General features: G+C 48.2%; 3 protein-coding genes, 1 long non-coding RNA gene and 1 other non-coding gene across 5 annotated transcripts; 3 read left to right on the forward strand and 2 right to left on the reverse strand.

Moving 5' to 3' along the window:
* Window positions 1-7,022: 7,022 nt before the first annotated feature.
* Window positions 7,023-8,310, reverse strand: LOC123649114 (histone H2A type 3). The gene has a single exon (XM_045567021.1). It carries the CDS (start codon window positions 7,925-7,927, stop codon window positions 7,535-7,537), a length of 393 nt encoding a protein of 130 aa, XP_045422977.1. The 5' UTR covers window positions 7,928-8,310; the 3' UTR covers window positions 7,023-7,534.
* On the forward strand, window positions 8,142-8,738 carry LOC123649115 (histone H2B type 3-B). Its single transcript, XM_045567022.1, has one exon. It carries the CDS (start codon window positions 8,240-8,242, stop codon window positions 8,618-8,620), a length of 381 nt encoding a protein of 126 aa, XP_045422978.1. The 5' UTR covers window positions 8,142-8,239; the 3' UTR covers window positions 8,621-8,738.
* Window positions 8,739-10,583: 1,845 nt separating this feature from the next.
* LOC123649525 lies at window positions 10,584-10,723 on the forward strand. The gene has a single exon (XR_006739033.1). It is a non-coding gene; the product is annotated as a U4 spliceosomal RNA (small nuclear RNA).
* A 3,210-nt stretch (window positions 10,724-13,933) lies between these two features.
* On the reverse strand, window positions 13,934-14,456 carry LOC123648873 (H2B.U histone 2). The gene has a single exon (XM_045566769.1). The coding sequence runs from the start codon at window positions 14,409-14,411 to the stop codon at window positions 14,031-14,033; it is 381 nt and encodes a 126-aa protein (XP_045422725.1). The 5' UTR covers window positions 14,412-14,456; the 3' UTR covers window positions 13,934-14,030.
* A 5,212-nt stretch (window positions 14,457-19,668) lies between these two features.
* Window positions 19,669-21,084, forward strand: LOC123648959. Its single transcript, XR_006738848.1, has 2 exons — window positions 19,669-19,718; window positions 20,830-21,084. It is a non-coding gene; the product is annotated as an uncharacterized LOC123648959 (long non-coding RNA).
* Window positions 21,085-21,965: the final 881 nt, after the last annotated feature.

A 21,965-nucleotide genomic window follows, 5' to 3' on the forward strand; every position in this document is an offset into this window, starting at 1 on the left:
GGCCTGGCTAGGAACCGAGTGTGCGCTGGATCCCTTACCTGTCTGAGACTCTAGTCCTTGTCAGATAAACAGTTTGACAGTATTTTCTCCCAGTCTGCTGGATGCCCTTTCATTCCCCTCACCTGGGCTTTTGTGGAGCAGAAGTTTTTAATTTTTATGAGGTTCAGTTTATCAGTGTTTCCTTTTATCAATCATGCTTTTAGTGTCAAATCTAAGAACTCTTTGCCTAGTTTTGGATTCTGAAGATTTTCTTCTTTTTCCTACAAGTTTTGTAGTTTTACATTGTCCATTTAAGCCTATCATCCATTTTGAGTTAATTTTTGGATAAGGTGAGAGGTTTAACCTGAGGTTCATTTTCTTTTCCTTTGTGGATGTCCAGTTGCTCTGGCACCATTGGTTGAAAGGGCTGCCCCTCGTCCACTGAGCTGCATTTGGACCTTCATAAAGAAGAATCAGCCCTGTGTATTTGAGGGGGCTATTTATGGGTTCTCTTTTCTGTCTCATTGACCTACGTGTCTGTCCCTTGGTTGATACCACACTGATTTCTGTAGCCATAACACCCGGTAGAGTGATTCTTCTCACTATATTCTTCTTTTTCAAGATTTTTTTTTTTTTTTTAGCCATGGTAAGATCTGTGCCTTTCCATAGAAATTTTGTCTGTGCCCACAAAACACCTTGCTGGGATTGTGATAAGAACTGTGTTAAACCTATAGATCAATTTGGAGACAGTTGACATCTTTGCCACATAGAGTCTTCCAATCCATAAACCTGGTATATTTCTCCATTTAATTAGATCTTCTTGGACTTCTTTCATCATTGTTTTGTAATTTTCTGTATATTAAGTCCTGTACATGTTTTGTTAATTATGTGTAAGTATTTCATTTTCTTTGGGGTGATTAAAAGTGATTAAGTGGTATTGTGTTTTTAATTTCTGTTTTTACAAGTTCATTGCTCATATACAGGAATGCAATAGACTTTTTCATTGATCTTGTATCCTATGACCTTACTGAGCTCACTTGTTAGTTCTGGGAGTTGTTTTGTAGAAATCCTTGGGATTTTCTATGTAGAGAATCATGTCATCTGAAAATAGAAAGTTTAATTTTCTATTTAAATATTAATATTGCAATAATGGAATATTCTATTCCAATCTGTAGGCCTTTTATTTCTTTTTCTTTTGTTTTCTTTTCCTTATTACATTGGTTGGAGCTGTCAGCACTATGCTGAATGAGTGTTTAGACAGACATCTTTTCCTTGTTTTCAACCAAGGGAAAGAGTCTTGCACCATTAATTATGTTGTTGGATGTAGGTTTGTTTTTTTTTTAAATCAAGTTAAGAAAGTTCTCCTCTACTCATAGTTTGCTGAGAGGTTTTTTGTTGGCTTAAAAAAAATTTTTTATCACGAATGGGTGTTGGATTTTGTCAAATGCTTTCTCTGCATCAATTGAGATAATTATATTACTTTTCTTGTTTAGCCTGTTGGTATGGTGGATTGATTGACGTTAGGTAGATTTTATTCTCAAAGAGGGGAATTTAGTATTTTAGAGATCATTCACGTGGTGGTGTGGGTTGTGGGAAGTATGAAAAGGACTAAAATCTGGGAGATCAGCAAAATAAAACAAAAAACAAAACAACTGAGAGATCAACAGGGAGTCTCATGAAGTAGTCCAGGTGAGACATGAGGACAAAGTAGTTTTCTGCGGTTGCTGTGATGAACTACCAGGAACTGGGTGGTCTCAAACAGTATAAATTTATTCTCTAAGAGTTCTGGAGGACAAAATTCAAAAATAAGGTGTTGGCAGGGCTTCGACCCTTCCAAAGGCTCCAGTGGATCCTTGCCTCTTCCAGCTCCTGGCAGATTCAGGGGTTCCTCGGTTTGTGGCTGCATGATTCCCCTTTTCTGTTTGTGTCTCCTCCTGTGTGTGAATTTTTTTTATATAGATAGGGTTGTCTCTGCTGCCCAGGCCAGCGTGCCGCGGTGCGATCATAGCTCCCTGAAGCCTCGAGCTCCTGGACTCAAGCAATCCTTCTGCCTCAGCCTCAAGAGTAGCTGGGACTATAGGCATGCGCCACAACACCTGGCTGATTATTTTACTTTTTGTAGAGATGGGGTCTTGCTATGTTGCCCAGGTTGATCTTAAACTCTTGGGCTCGCTCAATCAATCCTCCTGCCTTAACCTCCTAAAAAGCTGGGACTACAGGTATGAGCCACCATGCCCCGCCCTCTATGTGACTCTTACAAGAACATGTGTCACTGGAGTCAGGGCCCACCTGCACAACCCACAATGATTTCCTCATCTCCAAAGCTTCAACTCAATTACACCTGCAGAGATCCTTTATTCGAATAAGGTCATAGTAATATTAATAGGGCCCAGGGATTAGGATGTGGACACATTTTTTGGACGGGCCACCCTTCAGCTCACCACAGGTGCTGCTCAAGACGAGGGGAGCAGCAGTTGAAATGGAGAGACATACATGCGTTCCGACGTTGCAGAGCTAACACTCGCAGGACTTGCAGATGGTCTCTCTGTGGGCAAGGTAGGTGAAGAATGAAGAAGGTTTGTGTTCCCCCAAAATTTGTATGTTAAAATCTCAACCCCCTAGGTGATGGTATTAAGAGGTGGGGCCTTTGGGAGGTGACGAGGTCGTAAGGGTTGAGCCCTCCCGATGGAATCATTGCCCTTGTAGGAGAGACCCCAGCGAGCTGCCTTGTAAGAGAGGCTCAGGGGAGCCTTTGGGCTCTTCCGCCACGTGAGGACGCAGCAAGAAGGCGCCGTGTCACCAGACACCAAATCTGCTGGCACCTGGATCTTGCACTTCCAGCCTCCAGAACTGCGAGCAACAAACTCTGTTGTCTATAAATTGCCCCGTCTACAGTATTTGGTTAAGCAGCCCACACAGACTGCTTTTGTCTGTCTGTTTTATTTAACTGAGTAACCAGAGGATGGCAGAACCAATTCCTGGGCCGGGGGAGACTGGGAGAGGTACCGGGGTGGGGGTGGGGGTGGGGGAATGGAAAACCTTCAGTGGGCTTCCTGTGCGGGTGCAGTCAGACCACCTCTAGCCTGCAGGAATGCCAAGCAGGTGCCTGTGAGCGCAGAGCTCTGGGAAGATGTCCGCTGTCAGTTCGCGACTCACTGAAGTCGTGGTTTGGATGAGATCATGAGAAGACAGGAAGTCTCAGGGTGGAGCCACCAAACCTTCCTCTTCCCCTAGCTCACGCAGGATCCCAGCGTCTTGTGGCTTCTAACATCAGGGAGCGGAGGCTCTCTCAGCATCCCCAGTCAAGCTGGCCTTGTCATGTGTTGTGACCCCAGCATGTGGCACATCAGGGACAGTGAGCAACTTCCAGGCAGGGCCTCAGGGTTCCTTGGCTCCACTGCTAACCCACCACTGACTCACCCTAACCCTGGGGCAACCCTCCAGCCTACTCTCCCAGCTGGCCCCGAGTGGGTGGCGAGGGCCCACGAGCCAGTTTTAGCCTGTCCACCAGCCACCTGCCATCTGCGAAGCCCACCTGCCACCTCGCCCAGCAGGCCCTCCAGCTGTGACGTCTTGGGCTGGTTGGTTATTTAGTAGGAGAGACCTGGGAGGGCCTGGCCAGCAAGTGACAAGGATGAGCTGAGGCCAGAGGCCACGGAGCTCACCTGGGTGCCCAAAGGTGGCGCTCCACAAGGAGCACTGCCACCTCCAACATCTGGAGGCCGTGCAGGGCCGTGGACCTGGTGTCCGCAGCCACCTGCGCAGAAGCAGCTGCAATCAGGCAGCAGGGGACGGAGCTGACCAGGAGGCGGGGGACACGAGTGGAGGCCGGGACCGACGTGGCTGTGGAGCATTTTGTGGGCCAGCCTGTGTTCCACCGAGGCTGAGGCATGGTGAGTGATGTGCATGAAACAAGAGACTCTTCCAGACAGGCAGGAGGCCGACTCTGGTGGCCAGAGCTAGGGCCACTTTGGGACAGGACCACACACAGTCAAGGACAATGACAAGTTCAGCACAACCCACATTGGACAGGAGTCAGAGAAACTATTCAAACCTGCTTTCCTGAAGGATCAGCATCACTCCTCCAGTAACAGAACACTTTAATTCAGCTTCTCAGGGGACTCGGACATCGCCAGGAGGAGCATGGCCAATTTTTTTAAAAATCAGGAGATTCTTGAATGTGTTGGTGAGCTTGTGGGAGATGACCAGGCAGGCGCTGGGGCACTCCCACGCCCGGGAGAGGGGAAGGGCAGGCAGCTGGAGAATTCTGCAAAACTGCAAACACCTACCTGCGCAAGCGATTATACTCTGGAGACTGGCTCAAGCTGCATTCTTCCTCTGGGACCTAGGATCTCTTTATCTCATCTCTCTCGATAAAATGCCAGCCAGACGTGTGGAGAGTGACCGAGACACTCCCAGTGAAGGTGAGTGTGCACTGGTGACACCTCGGGCCAGGGAAGGCCATGCTGCCCCCAAAGAATCCAGACTGTAGGCAGAGCCAGCAGAGGTAAGCTGCCACAGCCACCTGGAGTGACCCAACTGCCTCTTTCCACATGGCCTCTGAATGCTGCCGCTGCTGTGCCAAGGGCAGGGCCTGCCAGCTTCCCCTCACTCCACCGGAGGGGCCAGCACTGTCCTGCCCAGAGGCACTGGCGTGGACCTCTGTCCTCCCGGTGTCTGTTCCACCTTCTCCTTGGCCCTCCTGCGACACCAGCCTTCCTTTGATTTCCCTTCTCCTTCTCCCTCTGATTCTTACTATTTGGTACACATTCATTTATTAGATTCGGATTTTTTTTAAAAGATGAGGCGACATGCACGACATATCATGAACCATTTTAAAGTGAACAATTCAGGGAGCACTTAGGACATTCACAATGTCATGCGACTATCTAATTCCAAAACATTCTCATGCCCCACAGGAAACCCTGTGCCGCTTAAGCAGTCGCCCCAGTGCTCCGCATTCCTTCAGCCCCCCGGCAACAACGAACCTGCTTTTTCCCCCTATTGATTTGCCTATTCTGGGTATTTCATAGAAATGGAATTGTACACCACGTGGCCTTCTGTGTCTGGCTTCTTTCACTGGGTATAATGTTTTCAAGGTTCATCTCCTTGTAGCCTGAGTTAGTGCTTCAGTCCTTGGGAGAGACTAGTATTCCACCATACGGAGAGACCACAGTTTGTTTCTCCATTCTTCAGCTGACGGACATTGGGTTGTTTCCACCCTGTGGATGTTATGAATAATGCTGCCATGAACATTTGTGTACAAGTTTTCGTGTGCATGTGTGTTTTCATTTCTCTTAGGCATATACCTAGGAGTGGAATTGCGGTACCTTTCTTCCTTTTGCAAGAGTGTGATGAGCTTCCTCTTACAGAAGCAGGCAGCTCTTGCTATTTTGCTACGTTTTTGAACCTAGTAAACTGATAGATCCTCAGACTTCAGACCAGAGCTGTCCAACAGAACTTTCTGTGATGATGGAAACATTCTGTCTGTGCTAAATATGGTATCCATTGGCTACATGTGGTTAGGGCAACTGAGAAACTACATCTTTGCATTAAATTTTAATTAACTAAAAATTAATCACACACTTTTTTTTAAGAGGCAGGTTCTTACCATGTTGCCCAGGCTGGTCTCAAACTCCTGGCCTCTAGTGATCCTCCCACCTCGGCCTCTCAAAGTGCTGGGATTACATGTGTGAGCCACCACACCTTGCTAATTATCTGGAAATTAAATAAACCCTGTGGTTTGTTACTGTGTATGGGACAGCTCAGCCTTAGAGGTGATAAATGAAATGCTACTGCCTTCTCTGTTAACACTCCATTTGAGTAATTTTTTTACAAAAAATCTGGAAATCCATAGTGATACTTGAAACAGCTAAGTCCCCAGCCCCTGAAAAAACCTTCTGAAATACTACTGAAGGGTTTGAAGAGATATAGTGACCTACATTGCTATAAATACATAAAGACAAATTTAAGCTAGAATTGAAGTCTGTCTCTAGAAAAATAATGGGGAGATCTCTGGAAGGCTATGCACTCCCCTGGCCAATCCTAGCAGCTTTGTTTTACTGAAATGGTGCCCACTTGTGTGTTGCACAAACTATCTACATTTTTGTGAATATTGTACTGTTTAGATCGACACTGTTGGGGCAGTTGCTTGTCAATTTTGGGGGTGAATAGTTAGATAGCACTGTGATATTTTCTATAAAGACAAGCAGATTTGTGGTTAGCCCCAGATGGTGTCCAGGGAGCCCTGGTTTGGGTAGACTCAATTTTAGTAGGATACATACATATATTATTCCTCAATTATCTTACTGGCCTGTATTTATAATTATAATAAAAAACTGCTAATTACCCTATTCTGATCACTATACATTACATGTGTTGCAACATCACTACATACTCCACAACTGTGTACAAAATTGTGTCCATTAAAAAATTAAAGGACTCATCCATAGTTTGGAAAGCAATGAAAACTATAGATAACCGTAACAGGAATAAAGCTAACACTTTCTGGGCTCTGATTTTGGACCGGGCATTTTAAAGGGACTATCACGGATTAACTCCATTAATCCCTTCTCCCCTGTGAGGTAGGTGCTATTAACAGCCATTTCTCAGTTGATTTTGCCTAGGTCTCTGGAATTCTCCAACTCTCCTTTATTTTGCAATGTGAAGTTCATGAACAGGGTCTTCTTCCACAACTACTTCTTAATCTGGTTCTAACAGTATTCATTTTAAATGTGCTAAACTCAGAAGCCTAATTTTCCTTATCAAATTCACTGTACAAATTATTTTGTTCTCACAATTGTAACAATCAAAGTGGTCTTTGATTAATGTTTGACCAACCCAAAATAAAGTTCCTTCAAATAATTACTTTCTTCACAATTAATTCTTAAAACGTTTACACCTCCTTTTAAGATCTAATAATCTGGTTGTTTTTAAAGTACTGAACGCTTTCCATGACTTTTAGAATTCCAACCCAACAAATCAAATCATAACTCCCGCGGACCTCACGATGCTAAAATTTGACAATCTCAATTTACGTTTTAAATGGAATTCCCAAGATTTACTCATTAGAATCGCAAATGGCAAATTCGTAAAATATTACAAATACTCTTAATACCAGATGAATAAACCCGATTGTCCCTGGGATTAGAAAACCCATCCTGGACTTGTCCAAATTGCGAACCTTTCCAGAGTCAACAATACCGTATCACTAGCAATCATGTGGGTATCTTTAGCGTGGATGGGATTAAAATCCCGAGAGGTTTTGGGGTGAGATTCAAAAGCAAGGGTGGCCACCTGTGGGCAATGGGCAAGCGTTCCCTGCAGCAAAAGGCACACGTTGCCTACCTGGCGAGGATGCGTGGCCCAACCAGCCCCGGGTCTCAGCTCCTGACTGCGCCCTAGCCTAGCGCTGAAGCGCTCACTAAGGCGCCCAAAACGACTAGGCCACAGGCCTATAAGGGGATGCAGATTCAGTGTGGCTCTTTTCTCGAGAAGATGGGTGGCTCTGAAAAGAGCCTTTGGTGTCCGTAAAAGGGCGCCGGAGGCAGCGGCCTCACTTGCCCTTGGCTTTGTGGTGGCTCTCGGTCTTCTTGGGCAGCAGCACGGCCTGGATGTTGGGCAGGACGCCGCCCTGCGCGATGGTTACGCGGCCCAACAGCTTGTTCAGCTCCTCATCGTTGCGGATGGCCAGCTGTAGGTGGCGCGGTATGATTCTCGTTTTCTTGTTGTCGCGCGCCGCGTTGCCCGCCAGCTCTAGGATCTCAGCAGTCAGGTACTCGAGCACCGCGGCCAGGTAGACCGGCGCGCCGGCGCCCACGCGCTCGGAGTAGTTGCCCTTGCGGAGCAGCCGATGCACACGGCCCACGGGAAACTGCAGCCCCGCTCGCGACGAGCGCGACTTGGCCTTAGCGCGCGCCTTGCCGCCCTGTTTGCCGCGGCCAGACATCTCCGAAACTAACACACAAGGCTGCAAAAATCGAAAAGCGGTACCGAAAATGACGAGGCGGCGGGGCGCAGCGAGCCCTTATATATGGTCCAGAGGTCGGCTGGATGGCGGCGTTCGATTGGTTAGCGACGGTAGCCGATCGGAAAAGGAGCCCGGCTTCTCCTTATTTGCGTATGCCTTGCCCAGCGATGACGTAGAACGACATTTTATCCAATCAGAAGTGAGCAAATTCCAATCCTTCATTTGAATACAAGACGTACAAATAGAGTTGCTCCGGGGGCCCCTTGTGTTTGTTCGGAGACATACGCCATCATGCCAGATCCGTCCAAATCCGCTCCGGCACCCAAGAAGGGTTCCAAGAAAGCCGTCACCAAGGCGCAGAAGAAAGACGGCAAGAAGCGCAAGCGCAGCCGCAAGGAGAGCTACTCCATCTACGTGTACAAGGTGCTGAAGCAAGTGCACCCCGACACTGGCATCTCGTCCAAGGCCATGGGCATCATGAACTCGTTCGTCAATGATATCTTCGAGCGCATCGCCAGCGAGGCCTCCCGCCTGGCGCACTACAACAAGCGCTCGACCATCACGTCCCGGGAGGTGCAGACGGCCGTGCGCCTGCTGCTGCCCGGCGAGCTGGCCAAGCACGCCGTGTCCGAGGGCACCAAGGCCGTCACCAAGTACACCAGCTCCAAGTGAGGCGTGCCGCGGTGCGTCCCGAACCCAAAGGCTCTTTTCAGAGCCACCCACACAATCGAGAAAGGGTGTTGAACACGGTGAAGGGCTGTTGCGTAATGTCATGTATTTGCGTGCGCCCTGGCGGTTCGTTGGTTACAGGGTGCGGCCGGGTCTGAGTCGTGTCTGCGCGCGCGTGTGTGCATGAATGGAAAGTGAGAATAAGTGCCAGTTACAGAAATTCGTGATGGAAAAAAAGCTGGGTAATGGTGGGAGGCGATCAAGGATTCCCTTGTGTCCACCCTCGCCTCCCGTCAGAACTGTTGACGTGTACCGTGGCGCAAAAATAGCTTTTAGTTCCCAATGTCCTTTAATAGCAAAGGGTGTTTTTCTGACTTGAGCGCTTGTATCCCATCCAGGGCCATCTGAGCTTGGCGTGTACCGTGCACGTGAGAAGCGCGGGTCGCCTCCCCCAGAAGGACCCTGTGTTAACCTTTTCTATTCCTCTCCGCCCCCTGTCCCCTCATGTGTGAGTCTGGAGGTGGCGCTAGATCTCGAGCTCCATGAGGTCCGGAGTGTTGTCACGCTGCCCTGGCGGTCATGCCTGGCTCTGCGTTTTGTTAAGACATTTTTATCCCTGCCTGGACCTGACAGACATCTTTATGCTGAGGCGTTGAACGTTCCCAGAAACTGTTTGCCTGGCAGGATACTGCAATGGCAGGAGGTTTGAAATTGAAATGGAAATCGAAATGCGGCGACATCGTAGCGCCCTGTGTGCGGGAGCTGGATGTATGATAATAAGCGACCCAGGTGCTAGAGGGCGGGGAAGCGGTTCATTTAAGAGGAAAAGAATGCGCTTTTCCTGAGCAAATGTATTAATACTTGGCCGCCCAGTTATTTTATGTGAATCTTCAGCAACACAAAATTCCCCCTTTTTCCTCCAAATTTTCGTGGCATTTATTTGGGAGAGTGCCCGTTTTGGCGCAGGAAAGCGCTTTGGCATGAAGAGTTTCGCTCTGGAAGGCACATGACTTGCCTTTTTCTTGGCTTGGCTTATTTATAAAAATGATTCCTAATAATTACTTCTTCGAGCCGTTTTGAGAATTATAATTATCGAGAGTTTTTGTCATCGTTTCCGACACGAAATAAGAATTCAATAAAATCCAGTAAAAGACATTTTTTTTCCTAGCCATCTCTCCAAAGGGAGCCAGTAGTGTGCCCGGGCTGGGGCAGGCAGGGCTAGGGGAGGAAAGGTCACCACGCGATCATCCTCGGCCACAATGGCTGTCACCTCTCTTTATCTACTGGGTGAGTACACTCTAAAACAGTTTTTGAAAACTTCACGTGTTCTTAAAGCCATCTAAAATGTTTTTATCGTAAGTTCACATGATTGCAAGGATGCAAATCCCCATATAGGACTTTTTAAAAAACAAAGTCGTCTTATCAGTTTTTTAAAGATATCTACATCAATTTGATATCATAATATAAATACATGACCAATTTTCCTTTGACGGTGAGCTATTTTAGATTATTTTTTCCTTCCTGAATGCATATTTCCATTCCCCTTCGCCTCAGAATTCCATCCTACTATAGTATGTATATGTATAGTATGCTTAATCATGCTCTACATATTACTCTTTTTTGCAACAAAGTCCGTAAATTAAAATTTAAACATACTTCTAAGTAACCAAAAGTCAGTGTTTAAAAATCATCTGGACAGTGCACAACTGTTTAAAACATAAATGAATGTTGATTATTATCAAACAAAACACCTTTTAGTGAAACTGACTTTTGAAAAAAAAAATCTTTGCAGAAGAAACTGACTCTTGTAAGGAGTTAATGGTGCACCCTCTCTTCTCCCTCCTCTTTGCTTTGGTGTCTATTACTTCATGCATACATGGACATGAACCGTATTGTCCAGAATGGTTTCCATTCAGTTTTCTCTGGATATATGCTCCACAAAATGTTTATGAAAATAAATACATACAGCTTTGCACAGCAGCAGTATTGTAGCCCATGAGGTTTTCCAAGGCGTAATTACTGTCAATTGAAAACTTTTCTCAATACCCCACAGTGAAGACTTGCAATATAGCCGGCACAGACAATTTTTGACAGTCTCTATGGAGAATGAATTAAAAAATTTAAAAAGAAAAGAAATACATAGGAGTGGAAATTTTGTCATAGCCATTTTACTTAATTCTTTGCCTCTCTAGTTATAATCCAAAAATTAAACAGATCTATCATCAAAAGTGAGAACTGTCAACACCCTTAATCCTGTCAAGAAATACAGGATTTGCATTAAAAGCTACGGAATTCAGTCTCTCCTCTTTGAAACAGGTGCCCCCTGAATGACACAGCCAAGCCCTCACCCTCCTACCAGCATAGATTGTAGATTGTAGATCTGGAGCCAATATATATCCTAAACAAGCATTTGCAGTCATGAAACTGCTCTCATAGTTGCAGGTAGTTCTCTCCCTTAATGAGCTTAAAACATAGGTTTAATAAGATGAAACCTGTCTCTGGCAAAGATAGAGAAGTGTGATTGATTGTGTTAGCACTAGGCAACGACATTGGTTAGTGCCAGAGATAAAATCAAGGCACAAAATGAACATGTAATCAAATTTTCCAAAAATAATTCTGTAAAAATACATTTTGTGGTGTATGATGCCAAATGTCAGTTTCTCAGTCCTTCTGATTGCTCTGGCACAAGTTTAAAGTGAAAACAGGCTGCCTTTAGCTGCCACCCCAGCTGCCCCAGGCCGGGGATGGGTGGGGCTCATCTCTCCCTTCCAGGACGGACTCTATTAAGGGAAATGCAAAAAAGCTAAAACAGCGTTCCTGCTATTGAGATTTTATAATCAAGAAAATTGAAATTGTGTACAGAACCCATGTCTATAATCACATTGTTACAACAGAGACAAACGTGAAGTTGAATGTCAACACTGAAAGAGGACAGGGCCCACATATCAAATACATGAGAATCAATAGAGTCTGAGAGAATTAGAACTCACTGGACAAAATGGAAGCATTCTGAGTCAGAAATAATTAAGCCACATTCCTAAATTAAGTTTCTGGAATGAACTGGAGGGATTTGGGAGACATAACCTCTGAAATACATTTAAGAGGCTGCCCCTCACCCATCTCAGCTACAAATTTCAAGTCAAAGTTGTTAATTATTATGGAGTAAATCGAACAATTTGGAGGGAATCAACCCAGTTAAAATGGCTTTGATCAAGAAGATAAAAAAAATTATGCTGGCAAAGATGCAGAGAGAGGGGAACACTGTTACATTCCTACACTGGTGGTGGGAATGTAAATTAGTACAACCATTATGGAAAACAGTATGGAAATTCCTCAAGAAACTAAAACCAGAACTACCATATGACCCAGCAATCCCACCACTGGCTAAATATACCCCAAAGAAAGGAAATCAATATATCAAAGAGATAGTTGCGCTCCCATGTTCATTACAGCACTATTCACAGTAGCCAAGAAATGGAATCAATCTAACTGTCCACCAACGAATGAATGAATAAAGAAAGTGTGATAAATACAATGGAATATCATTCAGCCATAAAAATAATGAAATCCTGTCATCAGCAGCAACATGAATGGAGCTGGAGGAGGTTCTCTTAAGTGAAATAAGCCAGGCACAGAAAGACACAGTATGTTCTCAATTATATGTGGAAGCTAAAAAATAGATCTTATGGACAGAGAGAATTGATTGGTGGCTACCAAGGGCTAGGAAGAGCAGTGGAGAGGTGAATGAAGAAAAGTTGATTAATGGTACAAATACATGGTTTGATAGAAGGAATAAGATCTAGAGCTTAATAGTACAGTATGGTGACTATAGTTAATAATTTGCTGCAAAGTTCAAAATTGCTGGAGGAGAGGAATAGGAATGTTCCCAACCTAAAGTGGGGGTGAATGTTTCAGTGATGGATGTCCTAATTGCCCTGGCACGACCATTACACATTCTATTCATGTATTAAAATACCACACGCACCCCCAAAATATGTACAACTATTATGCATCAATTAAAAAAATAAAAAGCCTGTTGGATCTAAAAGTGTTATAAAAATAAAGCTTATTTTAAAAAAAAAAATGTGAAGGGAGGAAAACTGTCCCTTTAAAAAGAAACTACGAACGCAATAAAGTGAATTTATGAGACAGTAAGAGGTTAAATGCTGAGGAATGCGTCCTTGTCCTCCTGTAATTGGAGGTGGTGTGGGGTCAACGGCCATTGCCCCCAAGTGGGAATCGAGCCGGAGCCGGGAATCCAAATCCCAGGCAATGTTTCAGCTCTTGGAGGGCGGGTCGATTTCAGGCATTGTTCCCTCGATACAGCCAACGGTACTGGATATGTTTTAGGGGGAAGACAGCTGGAATGCCTTAGTTGTTACTTAATGTGTCATCCAGCGAACATCATACTTACTTTGCCTATGATTTACTGGATTTTTTAAAAAAAGACACAGCATTTGCTTTATTTAAGAGGATTTTCACTGTTTACCAGGCTTTTACACACACACACACACGGCTGGAGATATACCAGAATTTCTGAACTGAGATTTTCGCTGAGTGCTAAGGCTGAAGACCAGGATCTTGCGCCCGCCGTCTTGATGTTTCAAATAGGAGCGCGTGGCATAGAGAGCCGCTTAGGCGCAAAGCTGCTGAAATGTTCGTTTTTGGCCTGAAGCTCGGCAAAGGAAGGAGGGAAGGGGCGGGGAAAGGAAGGCCCCCAGCGCCACCGTCAGGGAGCGCGACAACAACCCACAGGCCTCGCTGAGCGCTTCCTCCAGCCTCACCCGCGGGGGCGGAGGAGCGGCACAAGATCTTCAGGTGACTCACGCGCAGAGGGATCTCTGGTTGAGATCCACAGAACTCAGTCGCCTTCTCCAGCTTCTACCTGTGGCCAAGACTAACCTAGAATCCAGCAAGCATTGTTTGTTTGTTTTTGAGATAGGGTCTCGCTCTATCGCCCAGGCAGGAGTGCAGTGGCGCGATCATAGCTCACTGCAACTTCCAACTCTTGGTCTCAGGCATCCTCCCGCCTCAGCCTCCCAAGTAGCTGCGACAAGCCCGCGCCACCACGCCTGGCTGAATTCTAAATTTTTGGTAGAAACAGGAGTCTGGCTGTGTTACTCAGACAGGTCTCGAACTCCTATCCTCGAGCGATTGTCCCGCCTAGGTCTTCCAGGCGCGTGAACCACCGCGCGGGGCCCCCATAAGTCTTTTTAAAAGGAAATGTGCCGATATACACAATGGGCTTAGTTTTACTTCAGGACTTGCATCCCTGCTGCGCATTGCACCTCCCCCCACGACGCGATTGAATCACAAGCCACAGGCCACAGCCAGACTAGGTGGCACGCTCCTTTCTGAGCTTGAAGGTGGCTCTGAAAAGAGCCTTTGGGTTCGGGGCGCACCGCATTGCGCCTCACTTGGAGCTGGTGTACTTGGTGACGGCCTTGGTGCCCTCGGACACGGCGTGCTTGGCCAGCTCGCCGGGCAGCAGCAGGCGCACGGCCGTCTGCACTTCCCGGGACGTGATGGTCGAGCGCTTGTTGTAGTGCGCCAGGCGGGAGGCCTCGCTGGCGATGCGCTCGAAAATGTCGTTGACGAAGGAGTTCATGATGCCCATGGCCTTGGACGAGATGCCGGTGTCGGGGTGCACTTGCTTCAGCACCTTGTACACGTAGATGGAGTAGCTCTCCTTGCGGCCGCGCTTGCGCTTCTTCCCGTCCTTCTTCTGCGCCTTGGTGATGGCCTTCTTGGAGCCCTTCTTGGGCGCCGGAGCCGAGCGCGAAGGCTCTGGCATAGCGAGGCGGTGACGGCGCCGAAACAAACGGGCAATGCGGGTAGAGCAGGGCTATTTGTCATCTTTATATTCAAATGAAGGCTCCAAATCTCTCGCCTCTCATTGGACCGGCCCCCTGCCCCGGCCACCAACGGGAAGGAGTTATGTAAATAAGACATGCTGGTTCTTCTTTCCTATTGGACGATAGTGCAACCAATGCAAAAGCACCGTCTGCAGCTGGCTGGAGCTACGGTTGCGCACCTTTGTTCAAGTCCTTTGTCTCAAACCCGGAGGGGACTTTTGTGTGCGTCTGTATCGGTGGTGGGTCTGGACGCGGCTGGGAAGGAAACCCGTTGCAGCCCCGCATCTGGGTCTTCTCCGGCTGTGAGGCAGTTACACTGGGGCACTTCTTCCTGCGGCCGACAGCGGGGAGCTGGAGCTGGTACTTATTTAGTAAGGGAGATGCGGGTGGGAATGGCGGCTTGCAATTCTCTTAACCAGTTATTTCCCCTCATCCCCGCCCCTCCAAGGCCAAAGAGATAACGTTCATTTCAGAATTCAAGAGTAGATCCAAACAGTTCATTAGGAAACACAGAAAATATGCTAAGGTACTAGACGTGTAGCAAGGCACACAGCAGATTTTTAACTGGAGAGAGGAGTTGAATGAGCTTCAAATAAAATCCTAGTCCTTCGTATTGTTATTAGGGCCCCTGGAATCCCTTTAAGGTGACAGCGCTAATGCTAAGAGCTTGAGATGCATAGTCTTTTCTGTCTCCTAATACATCCAAGAGGTAGGTACTAGTGTGGCTCTGCAATTACACCCATGAGGACACAGGCTTAGGGAAGGCACTAGTCTCTGAGTTGCCTTCCCTGTTCTATTAACTCCCAACAAACAAGGTGTGAAGAATTTCAGCATCACCTGCAGAGCTGGTTAGAAAAGCAGTCTAGGGCCCCACTCCAAAAGGATTGAGTCAATCTGCATTTTTAAAAGGGGTGTGTGTGAACTTTACAATTTGAGAAGTCCTGGTCTGGAGGTCATTTATCTGCCCTACCTTGGGCAAATTACCTTCTAGCCTCCATGTCCTCATCTGTAAAATGAGGCTGGAAGTGCGACCTTGACAGGGTTGCTTGAGAGTCAATGTGTGTGAAGCAACTGGCAGGGTGCCCAGATTTACGTTTTGTGCGGAATTCCTCTTAACTCCTTTCCTCCTTAGGACTGACCCAGCCACATGCAGCTCGGGCTGCCTCAGCTGAGCTCTGTTTATGCCCCAGGCAGCTCCATCACATAACTGTGTAGCATGAGCCTTTCTCTCTCCCACCACAACAGGACTAAGCTGTAATCCACAGGGCAAGGAGGGCGTGGCTTTCAAGTCTGAATCTCCAGGGCCCAGCACAGAGCTTGGCACCTAGCAAAGGTCCAAGCCTGTTAACTGAGGTAGTGCCCTCGGTGGTCAAGTCTGTCTTCTGAGGTCTGTTGCACACTTGCAACTATGCAATCTTAGGGTTCCCTGAGCTGCTTTGGATGCTAATCTTTAAGCATTTTTTTAAATGTTTCCTTTTAAAATATGCAATGGGTTTAGCAAACATTTCCAGAGTGCTTGCTACAAGCTAAGTAACCCCTTAATGTTAATAAATACTTAATTCAGTTTAGTTCTTTTAACAGCCCTGCAGGGTATGCTCTATGTCAAAGAGTCTCAGCTTGGCCAAATTGTAGTCAGGCTCCTCCTGGTTCTCCTAGGCCCATCCATGCACTTCCTTGGAAAATCCAGTGTTAGCAAGAGCCCTAGTAAATTAGCTTCACAAGAACTCACCATCCTGGCTTCTTATAGGGGTGAGTAGGTTCGGGACAAAACTTAGAGTAGGGCGGGAGGTGCTTCCAAGAAGGTCTTTGGGTAAGAAGTTGTTTTTCAGTGTTGCTGCTAAGATTTAGGAATTGTTCTGCCCACCATATAGTGGCTGCTTGGGAGTGTCAGGAGATCAGCCCCAGCTTCTCATGGGTCATTGCTATGGACTGAATATTTGTGTCACCCACAAATTCACAGGCTGAAAAGCCCCTTCCCCAAGGTGATGGTGTTACGCAGTGGGGGCCCTTAGGAGGTGATTAGATCATGAGGGTGGAGCCCTCATAATGGGATCAGTGCCCTTAGAAGAATAGAGCTTGCTTTACTCTTTCTCACTGCTACAGGTGCCAAGGGAAAATTTCCCCATCACCCACCGAAGGGTCACTGAAGAATTAACTGACAAAAGGCAGATTAATAGGAGAAAAGGCATCCACATGTATTTGATTATAGTTTTACATGACATGGCAGCCTGTAGAATGAAGATCCAAGGATAGAGGGGAAACTCCATTTTTATGGTTAGGTTAAACGAACTATGGACAGCTGTGCAGAAATATGGTTGGACAAAAAGGAAATGACCCGATGCTGGCAGGTGGAGTGGGGAAGCCCAGTGAGGCCTGTCCGTCTGGATTCCTCTTGGCCTCTCTGAACAGCATCCTTCCTCCTGGGTGTGGGCAGGGCCCGTGCTGGGATGAGGGTCTCATGACCTACAGTCAAACAAGGTGGGTCACAGAATTTCTCTACAGCCTGTTTTTATACAGAAAGGTGGGGTGGCAAGTTAGAGTCATACTTTTAGGTGTTGTGTCTGGCTTTAGGGAAAAGGGGTTCTGGTTTCCATGACCCACCTTAGGGAAGAGGGATCCTGGTTTCTCTGGCTAGCCTGGAGGGAGGACAGGACTGAGAGATAGGAGGGCAGGAGAAGGTCAGAGAGAAACTTTTGCTTCAGAGGCTGCCTCTGAGGTCTTCATTTGGGGGCATTGTTTTCTGAGCTCCTACGTTGCCATGTGAGGACACAGTGGGAAGGTTGCTGTCTGCGGACCAAGAAGGGGAAGGAACCTCACAGAACCTGATCTCAGACTTCCAGCCTCCAGACTGTGAGAAATTTCTGTTGTTTAAGCCACTTAGTCTGTGGTGTTCTGTTATAGCAACGTCAGCCAACAGAGACAGTGTTTCGGGATTGAGACCACATGATGTATTGACAGATGGAACATTCACTATAGGGTAAACTTGAGATTTTCCTCATGAGAGAGAAAGAAGAGAGAGGGAGAGGGGAAAGGAAAAGAAAAAGAAATAAAAAAAGCAGTGGCTTCTAGCTTAGCTACCAGGAGCAGGCATCTGTGCTGGGGAGTAAGGGCCTGGTAGAGTCATTTACAAGAGGGTTAGGCCTGGCCTGGAGGCTCATGCCTACACTGTGAGAGGTCCAGGCAGGAGGGCTGCTTGAGGCCAGGAGTTAGAGGCCAGCCTTGGCAACATAGCCAGACTCTGTCTCTACAAAAAATTTAACAATTAATGGGGTGTGGGATTGTGTGCTGTAGTCCCAGCTACTTCAGGGGCTGAGGCAAGAAGATTGCTTGAGCCCAGGAGTTGAGGGAGCTATGATGACGCCACTGCACTCCTGCCTGGGTGACAGTGGGAGACCCTGTTTCTGAAAAATAAATAAAAATAAAAAGGGGTTTAGATTATTTTTAAAAACACATAAATACCTCCCCCGGCACCTCACCCACCCCCCCCATCCCACCGCCACCCCCGCCCGCTGCTGCCTTTAACGGTTCTAGAGTTCAGAGTCCCTGGTGCTGGAAGCCAGTCAATAAATGCATGGAATGAACGACTGAAGGCAAGACATGAGCCCATTTTAACATCTTAGATATTTGTGCAGCCCCAGATGGTGATTTCTTTTCTACTGGGATGAAGGTTTCCTGCAGTGAGTGCTCTCCACTCCCCTCATCCCTCAGCCAAGAGGCCAGGTCCCTTTAAATTTCTCACAAATAAGCATTTAATACCAGTGGCATGGCGCATTGCAATGGCAGACACAGGACACATACGTGTTGTGGTGTTATTTTCCCCAGAAGAGTGCTGACTGTCTATCCTCGAATAGCTAAAGAAAAGCAGGCCACTTCCAGACCCCACCGGGAGGTGGGCATCTGCCTGGGGCCAGCAGCACCCTACAGATGGGAAAAGGACTAATTGGAACATTTTGGGATTTGGAGCTGGAGGAAGCCAGAGAGGCTGAAATGACAGGGCGTGCCATGGAGGTTTGCAGGGCCCATGGGACCTCACTTAATGCTTGCAAGAATGTGAAGAAGGAAAAGAGGTTTTGCGCGGCCTTTGTCCTCTGTACAGCTTCCAGTTGGCATCCGGGCACAGAGGCCTTCCTGCCACCGCCGGGGAGCATTTCCACCGGGACGATTCCTGTGGCTCAGGGTTGGGTCGCCGGGGAATCCCCTGTCTTAAAGGCACTCCTTGCGTTGGGCCAGCAGCGGGGCCTCCCCAGCCGCGGTGAAGGCAGGCGCTCACCAGGGCCGGGCGCCGAGAAGCGCCCGCGTTCGGACCAAGGCGAGGAGGTAGAACGGCAGGATCCCCAACGTCCACGTCTCAGACGCAGCTTTTGTACCCATTTCCGTCGTATTTCATCAAATAGGAAAGAGCTGCAAATACCAGAGGCAGGTGGGAAGGAAGGACAAGTGACGTGCAGGCGAAGCGAAACAGCAGCCAAAGCAAATTTGTAAACGCTACGATGAACGCGCAAACTCCACTCACGCCCCGGCGCGCCGCGCACCCCGCTGCAGAGACGCGCCCGCCTCTCGCGCCGCGCATGGACGGCGTCTGGGGGCCCGGGCGGGCGCCCCGGGGCTAAGGGCCCCTCCCGACCCGAGCAGCGGCCTTTGGTGGCCCCGTTCACCCCGCCAAGCCGCTCGGCTCCACAGTATGTTTTGGTGAACCGTTTTCCAGCGGGAGTGAGCTCCCCGCCCCAAGTTTCTCACATACATTTCCTAAGCTCAATAATTATGTATCTTAAGGGCTCTCGAATATAGTGGCCTCAGGCAGGATTTGGGGAAGATACGGAAACCAGGCAACGCACACATCACAAGGCTATTTTAATGGGAAGAATTTGTGTATTTTCAGGAGAGGTGGGCTCCACCCTGGGAGAGGTAGGCCAGAGGAGCGCAGGGACCCGAGCCCGAGGACTGGGGGCCGGGCGCCTGGAGGGGAGTTTGGGGGTGGGCGGCCAGTTGGCTACGACCCGGACATACCCCGAGGGACATCCTGGGCTGGTCCCCACCGCCACCCTCCACTCCAAAGCAGTCGCATCCCTGCGTCACACGCGTGTCAGGAAATCACGACGATGTCCAAGGACAGGGGAGAAAATATTAAGGCACAGACGTGCGTAAAATACAACAAATTCCAAACTCAGAAACAAAGCCGAGGGACGCCACAAGGGTGACGGAATGAAGGGTAGCTTTGGAAAGACACGTCAGCCAATCGGTTTGCGGTAAGGGGCGGGTAGGATTGAATTTGGACCAACCGAGATCGGCCAATTCGCACAAACGCTAGCGACTGCTGTTCCTCCGCTGTCTGCGTGAGCAGCTCGCCCGAGATTGTGCAAGGGAGGGGGCGGCCCCTGCTCCCTTCAGTATCCGGGCATCAACCGCGCACCGCGGCACCCCTGCACCCTGGTAACCCCAGCACCCCGTATCTAGCATCCCTGCAGCCGGGCACCCTGGCGTAGCGCCCAGCGTCCGGGGGTGCCCCATGGCGCGGGACCCCAAGACCGAGCCCGGCCGCGATGGCCGGCCTGGAGGGACTCCGCGGTCCCTGGCTGGTCCGCCAGCCCCGGCCAGCGCGTCACCCTCACACCCGAGGACGCCCCGCACCTTTGCTGCATCCGCGGGGGGCGCGCGAGCGGAAGATGGAGACCCGGGCACCCGGACTGCGTAGAAAGGCCCTTCTCTGAGCCACCGGCAATGTCAATTAACTGACGTGGTACACCCTCCCCTCCCCCCCCAAAACACACCCAGTGCCATCGACTTTTCTCACCCAGGCCCGGATGGGGACTGGGCTCGCCGCCTGTCCCTGGCTTCTGTAGTCTTACGTTTGAGCCTCAGGTCCTGCGCGCACCACCTTCCTGGCGTGGTGTTGCTGTGAGATACAGAATGTGCCTCCCCCCAAAACGGATTGCTGAGCTGAAGGCAACTAAGACAGGGCTGCAGGAGAGTTCTCGGCCCGCCCTGTTTGGCTAAATGCAGGATTTTTCAGAGAACTTTCGGGGCGGGGGGTGAAAGGGAAGTTTTCCCTGGGCCCTATGCTGTCCACTGTGGAGGCGCTCGTGAACAGAGGGCAATGCTGGTGACAAACCGACAGTTTTCTAGAGCCGTGCAGTTAACCCACGTCACCTTAGGGGTCCCACGTATAGAGATGGCCGTCATTGACAAAGGCTCCGTTGTGATCTCAGAGACACACGAACCCTCAGTGTGTGCAAGAATCCAAGTACCCTGAGAAAGCAGAGGACGCAGCTCTGAGCTGAGAGGAAGGCCGCCGGTGCTCATCCTGCGCGCTGGGCGGGGGTCGTGATGGGCTGAATTGTGTCCCTCCGAATTTCACAGGCCCTGCCCCCCAGACCTCAGAATGAGACTGTGTTTGGAGATGGAGCCATGGAAGAGGAAATTAAGGTAAACGAGTTCGGTGGTGTGGACCCTGATCCCACAGGACTGGTGTCGCAATAAGAGGAGGAGATTACGACGCAGACACATACGGAGGAACGACCCTGCTAGGACACTGGGAGAAGACCAACCCTGTGACACCTTGATTTTGGATTTATAGCCTCGAGGACTGTGAGAAAATAAATTTCTATCATTTGAGGCACCCAGTCTTTGGCATTGTGTTACGGCAGCCTGAACCACTGGGTCAGGGATATTGCAAATTTTAGACAGAAGAAAGCAGAGAGCTGTAACTTGTGTCTGAAGGCTGTGCAAGGTACCAAGCAAGCCCCTTTTCAGTTCCAGTCCGTGTTTCTGGTAACATCCAGGTTAAAGCTGGAGACCAGGTGCTGGGATCTGAGCAGAAACACTATCATTCATTCACTCCAGCACTCCGGGGAAGAAACCCCAATTTGCTTGGGTCAAGATGATGGGCTTGTTTTAGAATTATGCATAGTGACACCAACCCTTGGAATTACTATTATTCTGATTAGTTTCAGTTTAGAAATACTGTAGGTATATTTGGGTTTTCAGAATCTTACGGTTTTTGAAGAATTTTGACATCTGACATATTTAAGAGATTAGCATTGTAATTGCAATTAAAATGAAAAATTGACTCCCTTTCCTGTGGTGGCCCCACGCCTTAAGTTTTTTAAAAAGACAAAATGAAAACATGAAAAATTGAGTCATTGGTTGTGATGTGATTTTTTTATGTCAAAAGGTTAACATATCGTACAAATTTGTTATCCATAATATTGGATATTAACGGCAACTTAATATTCACCATCTTTAAATTCAGTCATTCATTTTGCAAAAGTTATTTATGCAAGACATCAATTTGCTCAAAAGATCACTTGAGTCCATATATTGTGGCTTGTCTCGGATCAACAGACTTTCTTATCCACCTTAAGACATTCCAGGCCTTTAGACAAAGCTTTATTTCTTTAACCAATTACAAATCAAAGAATCTTTGAACCCACCTATAACCTGCAAGCCTCCAATTTGAGATGTCCTGCCTTTTCTGGCAAAACCAATGCTTCCCT

Source organism: Lemur catta, chromosome 13 (genome assembly GCF_020740605.2).
Source record: "Lemur catta isolate mLemCat1 chromosome 13, mLemCat1.pri, whole genome shotgun sequence".
NCBI lineage: Eukaryota > Metazoa > Chordata > Mammalia > Primates > Lemuridae > Lemur > Lemur catta.